This window comes from Saccostrea cucullata, unplaced genomic scaffold (assembly GCF_032062105.1).
Source record: "Saccostrea cucullata isolate Sc308-1 unplaced genomic scaffold, CSIRO_AGI_Scuc_v1 ctg10206, whole genome shotgun sequence".
Lineage (NCBI taxonomy): Eukaryota > Metazoa > Mollusca > Bivalvia > Ostreida > Ostreidae > Saccostrea > Saccostrea cuccullata.
The window spans coordinates 1-6,936 of record NW_026924462.1 but is presented as its reverse complement, the minus strand read 5'-3'; the positions used below and the strand labels follow the sequence as shown (position 1 = coordinate 6,936).

Genomic DNA, 6,936 nt, shown 5'->3' with positions numbered 1-6,936 from the left:
TGTAAAGAAAGACTGGTTAGACTTTTTAATTTTTTTTATAAAAAATTATTTATGAAAATAAAACATATTATTTGTGAATATTTTTTAACCAATGGTTAAAAACACCAAAATTTTGATTATTATTTTTTTCACTTTAAAAAGTGTTAGTTATTTCATTGTTTTGTATTGTATTGGGTATGTTTAAAAATTGTCAATCACTGATTAATAAAGATTAGGAAGTCTAAGACGCATTTGTGTTTTCGGCCATATTTCGCCTACGCGCAGCTTTCTCCATGGTTAAATTTTCAAATGTGGAGAACCCTGCAGTGGTTGTTACTGGTTTTAAAAAGATTTTTAACCACAAATTCAAAAAAAACATTCACGAATTATGTGTTTTATTCTCATAAATATTTTTTATTTTAAAATTTTTAATATCTATACGACTTCTTCACATATTTTATTAGATATTAATGTGATGCATTCATTTACAGCAATATTTTTTTAAAAAGATACAAAAAAAAAATCATAAAAATAATTAAGAGCTGATGTCGTCCTTTCAATACTGAAACCATTGCTTAAAAAGGTTGACTTAGAGATCTACTGTATAGAATAAAAAGTTGGTGTGGCATTCCTCCTTAAACTAAACATGCAGTCTAATATAGAAAATTAGTTTAGTGATTCAAAAATATATCTCCTTTAATTCCAGCCATCATAACCTGAAAGGCCGTAGAACAGCGGTTTGGTAAGAAACTGATTTGTTTTTTCTGCCACCATGCTCCAACAGTCACACTTCTTCATAACATTGTTGAACGGATTTGCTGGATCCATAACATAGTAGGAATCGTAACTGAAAATGCAAGAAGTTACTAGTATATTGCATGATGAAGATAGCAATGGCCTGTAGACAAAGTATTATTATTCATGATCACTTTGTATTATTTACATTTGCATTACAATAAGGTTGCACTCTACTAGATGAATATTAATCAACATTTTAACAATTGGGGTTATAATGATTTCTCATTAAATGTCTATGAAGGTCTAAATAAAAAAAAAACAAGTTACCATTTAAAATTATCAAAATTATAATTTGTATTCCATGCATGCTTAAGCTTCGTGTAGTTTGCAATTGCTCTTAATACATGGTAGAAGCCTTTCCGTAAATCAAAGTTCTGTGGTCTCCCAGCGTCTCCCCACTCTCCAATTGTTATAAGCTCCAGAGGATAGGAGGTCGGCAAGCTTCGTGAACTGCTTTCCTGTCAATTGAAATGATGTTGAAAATTTCTTTTTTTTTCAAATTAAAACAGAACTTGTAGAAAAATCGAGATTGTAGAATGACATATAATCTTACTTCAAAGAAAGTTTTCCTCCAGTATTTGATCAAACGAATGAGGGTTTTCACTTTTGTAGGAATGTTCGAAACAAATGAAATTTGTAGTGGTGCTAGAGCAGCAGAGTAGTATTCTCTCATCTTTGGTGACTCAGACTTCATGGTTGAATATATTGCTGTTTTTGAATCTACATTTTAAGGAAATAATTCCTTTAAACATGTCTTATTCTGTTTGTTTGTTTTTTTTACTAAAGAAGCATGATGTACATTACATTAAATTGTTTTTTTTTCTATAGTTATTTTACTACATTGTATTGTATATAAAAAAAATCTATAAGAATTTTGAAAAATGACTCCAAAATGCCCTTGTCCTTGGACATAAATAAAAAGTTCATATTTCTCGTTCAGTTAATACTAACTTTTACTCAATATGTTGACACTTGGTAGTATATCCACATCATGGGTATGTCCAGCATGACATGATAAGGACACTTTAACGGCGTGGGATGTTGTTTTCTCTATGGTACAATGACCGTACTTGTCGAGGTACAGTTTCATTCTTTGTAAAATTGATGGCAAAGAGGCGTACAGCTGCGAAATCGAATGAAAGCTAGACAGGAAAACAACAAGATCTGCATCTGATTTTCCTTTGACTGCCGTGCCTTTTCCAAGCGAACCACTCTACGAATAAAATATATGAATAGCATAATATTGTAAACAACCTTTTATTCTTTTGTGAATTTATATTCGAGTTTTGCAAATTTGATTTTTTGTGGAAAAAATACTGTGTTGCGATCCATTTAAATGATTGTTTAGAGTGTAATAAACTTAATCAAATAGTCACTGATTTATCATATCTGACGGATATAAGTTGTGCCGAATAGTTAGATGTACAGTAATATTTTTCTATTATAAATAGTTCGATTCATACGATGTTAAAATACTGAAATAAGCGTTTTATATTAAGAATTATATACGCTCACTTTGATCACTTCAGATGGCCTCATTTCATCTGGAAAGTTGTTCTGCATAAAGAAGCAAAGACGGTGTACTACTGCTTTACAACTGGAATTGTAGGCTGTGTCAGGTTCTATTTCATTGGTAGCAAAGGTTTGAAGTTCATTTGCTGATATTGTGCTAAGAGAATAACTTGATGAGTATGCTTGGGTACTCTGACTACTGCTATAAGTAGGTAAGTTTAGATCCCTCGAATAAAGTGTACTTGTTGTTCCAATTGCCTCACCGTGCTTCATACTGTCATGCATACCCTTGTCAAACGTTTTCGCAAAGCGACGTTGGGGTTTGCATATTTCACAGAAATAAGGAAACATTGTAGGATTTCGTCTCCTTGACTTAAAGTTGTATTTCCTTACCATTGTTGAATTTCTGTAATTTCTGTAAGCAAAAAAGTAAATCTCAAAATGCTAAACTGTATAGATATAAAATAAAATAAAAAAAAGTTAAAAGAAAATAATTTTTCATATGCCTAGACGTGACAAGTCTGTGTGATTTACACACCTACATATTTCACAAAAAACTTAAAAACATTCCTGTATATTTACATTTTACATGTCTAAAAGGACCAAAAATATATTCTCAGAGTTTGAATGAATTTCTCGCTGCCCTATATGTACGTTACCGTAGTAAATCAAAGTTTTCATAGTAACATAATCATCATTGTAGGTTATATTTAATTTAGAGAATACACAAGAATTAATTCGTAATAAAAGTTTTCAATACATTAGATTGGGATGAAAATTATCATAATTCGATTCCTTGATCAATTTTGTCATCTTTATAAAAAACATTTCAAGGCATTTGGCATTTCCCGAGCAACTAAGAAAGTGGTAAACACAAAACGCCAAAAAATGGCAATTATTAATGACGTTATGGCGCTCCGGAGAGCAGTTCAGTTAGATTCGGATGGTGTCATGACACCTTAGGAGACTTTAAATGAAAACAGATGAGGACTCCACTTTATTTTATTTCATTACGCTAACACAAAATCCACTGTGACGTCACTGTGGGATACGAAAACGATATCACATAAGCTATATCAACGGGATAAAGGGGTAATCATGGGATAAAAAGACAGACAGACAGACAGATAGAGCACTAAAAGTTAATGACAAATGACAATTTTTTTAAAAATGTCATATCACCCGAGCTCGCAGCACTGTTAAAGTTACAAAAAGGAGGCGGGACCTAATTTGTACGGGAAAACTTGACTATGACATCATACAAAATATACATCATACAACATTTCTTTAAGATACCACAAAATGAGTTGATTTGCTAATTTAACGAGTAATCATTCATCTAACTACATAAAAACTTGATACAGCTTGCTGTTATTTAGTTAGTTAAATCCAAAATAACAAGTTATAAACAAGTCACTGATCGCAATACACTTGTCAATATTACGTCATTTCTTAAAACGTGACTCAGTTTGTATGCAACGAGAAACAGATCAAGTAATGTTTTCTCAACAAAATATGTATTCTCTAATTAAGGTAGGACACAATAGATAGGCTAAATTTTTCCTCAAATTAAATTTTTCTGAAACTTTGATATTTTTTTCTAGGATACAAAATCTCTCTTAATATATAATATGAAAGAAATTCAACCGCACATATTTTGCCCACATTGTCTGAAATTTGGCCTATCAGACCCCTGTAAGAAGCTTGTGAAGAAATCAGACACTCGACTTGAGAATGAGCCTTATTTTAGAATTACCAATTGATCTTTTGCAAGTTTATGTTATAATTTTGATAAAGATAAGTAACCTTTTTGTTACTTTAACTTAGTTAGTCATATTGATACTGGACCATTTGAGAAAACTATTAAGTAAAAATAGAACATACATAGCTTCGGAATTGAAAATTCACATGTAAATATCCTACACTTAAAGTTTTCTAAATAAAAAATGTATAATTCAATCTTTGCAAACAGAATGATTAAATGGGACCCAGAATAAAATGTGTAAAAATAAAGAAAATTGAACCGGTGTTGTATAGTAGCCTTTCCCCCTAGCCATCTTTCCCCCGGAGACATGGCTGTATAGTAGTTTTCCCCCGGGAAAATGGCTATATAGTAGATTTTCCCCCATGGAAAGATGGCTATATAGTGGGATTTCCCCTCTTTTATAGCCAGATTACCCCCAGGGAAAACCTACTATATAGTAGATTTTCCCCCCTTTTTTTCATTCCGGTTAAGTTTATGGAGGACCATTCTTTGTAATAATTCGCAATACATGCGTATTTGAAAAGACATTGATTATCACCGACACGTAATTAACTGACATTTCTTTTTGTTATGAAATCAATCCATTACGATAAGGAAATTGTCTTACAACATAAAAGTTCGGTAAGACACGCTTATAACAAAGTGCCAGGGATGAAGGATTTTGCTTTGTTATAACCGTAATTCGTTATATCTGTTACGATTACAATATATTTTAAAGTCATTGGGAATTAAAATCACTTTGCTGTAAGCGTCAATATTCATTATAAGCGCGTTCGCTATCAGCGTGCACTATGGATCTTTTGGCTGACACATGTTTATAACAAAGACAATGTCAGAAGATTTTGTTTCACATAAAAAATTAAATTTAGTTAAAAAAGGGAAAAAAAGTCCTTAAATTCATAGCACGTGTATACATGTATTTGAAATATATAATTCATGTACGTTGTATAATTTAAGTTTTAAATATAGTATCCAAGTAGTTCGATGAATTGCCTGTATGATAAATTCTTTACGTTTATACAGTTGACAATAAACACTTTTTCGTTCATTAATGTATGCAAGTACATATATGTAACGTACTTCAGTCACTGTTCAAAACATCGATTTAAAGCCTAATCAGCTTTCCATAAACAATTTTCAAAAATCTAAACCAAAAACGTTAGGGGGAAACCCTACTATGGGGGAAAATCTGCTATGTAGTAGCTTTTCTCCCTAGGGGGAAAAACTACTATATAGCCAGTTTTCCGGGGGGAAAAGCTACTATGGGGGAAAAACTACTATACAACACCGGTAGTTTCTGATATTTTAGCGATTAAAAAAATTGAACGGCAAAAAAATAAAAGATTCAGTAGATTACGTCACAATATTTGACCTTAGACCTCTTGATATGACCTTGACCTTTAAAGTACACAGAGAACGGAGACTCCTTATATGTGTGTCCAAATATCATCCCTCCACTATTTATTGAACAAAAGTTACACTGCATTTTATATCAGACAGTTACATGCTTGTTTATTGCACTTAGATAGCGTAAACACGTTCCAAAATGTAATCTCCCAAGTGACCAACATATAGGATTCTCTGATTTTTTCACAAAATGCAATATCTTATTATTTTTCCTCCAGGGATCATTTTATGTTGTCAATGTAGTAATATTATTCTTTCTTTCTCCAGCATTTTTTAAGAAACTAGTAAAACTAAAATCCAGAGGTGTTTTGTACTACCTTGAATAAAATATTATTTACATATATCCTTTGGCCAATAACTTGAATTTAATGTCTTCTTCACTATTTTATTAATATATTTATTAATATATTTTCTGTACATTGCGTATTTAATTGACACTGTCGTATATTTGTATGCAAGCACATCGGAGGGTAATGTGGGGGGTCTTAATAAATCGATCGAGTGTAAGGGCATACACTCTATAGATCAAAGTAAGCTTTTACAATTCAACTCTAGAATTAAGGTATCTAAAAAGTGCTGCGATCCTGATGAAATCTTAAAAACAATTCAATGATATCAATATTTCATGCCGCTGACCCGGTAGGCGCTGGCACGATAAAGAACCCTCACTGCTCAATGGCCCTGAGTGCCGAGTATACGTCTAAATTTGAAGACCTTCACCGGCAAAACGGTGACGTCTCCATATGAGTGAAAAATTCTCGAGAGGGGCGTTAAACAATATACAATCAATCAATCATGCCGTTGTCCAGCAAAAAATATAGCATTACAAATATAATTTCAACAATGAAATTGCAGAATTTAGAGAGGATCACAGCACTTTTTAGAAACTACAATGCTAAATTTGGAAATTTAACTTTGTTATGCCCTTGCACTAGTGATATTTATCTGTAACTTCAATACTGCAGGTAAATGTGCTAACACCACGTGACTGCCGCATCATGCGACTAGTCTGAATTTAAAATATAATTGTCCTCAATATTTAGTTATTAATCATAATTACAATTATCCGATATAAATAATGTACTAAAAATAATCGCCATCACGATTATGAATACATTTTTAAATACAAAATATAGTCAATGTTTCCATTGCGCACCTTAACTGTACTGCGCTTTCTGTGGTTCATTTGGACAAAGAAAAAAGTTTATTTGTCACGGAAAAGTAGAAAAATAACATAATTATATAAAGCACTACTACATGTAAAGAATTACCAAACACTATACATTTTCAATGTTACATGTTTAAATTGACTCTTATAAGCTTCCAATTAAAAATTGTAACTAGATGCTGTCATGAGACAGTAATACCCGCACTATGGTGTTTGCCTCTAAATATACACTCATTCATATTGGATTTTCCAAGGAAGAAGTCAAAATAATTCTATGATTATCACCGTACATGTATTCGTCAAATTG

At 31.9% G+C, this 6,936-nt stretch overlaps 1 protein-coding gene across 1 annotated transcript; it reads right to left on the bottom strand.

Annotated features, from left to right (window-relative positions):
- Positions 1-553: 553 nt before the first annotated feature.
- LOC134266479 (2'-5'-oligoadenylate synthase 3-like) lies at positions 554-2,691 on the bottom strand. The gene is made up of 5 exons (XM_062748708.1): positions 2,293-2,691; positions 1,729-1,990; positions 1,331-1,497; positions 1,045-1,235; positions 554-826 (listed from the first exon to the last, which is right to left on the bottom strand). Exons 1-5 carry the CDS (start codon positions 2,683-2,685, stop codon positions 676-678), a joined length of 1,164 nt encoding a protein of 387 aa, XP_062604692.1. The 5' UTR covers positions 2,686-2,691; the 3' UTR covers positions 554-675.
- Positions 2,692-6,936: the final 4,245 nt, after the last annotated feature.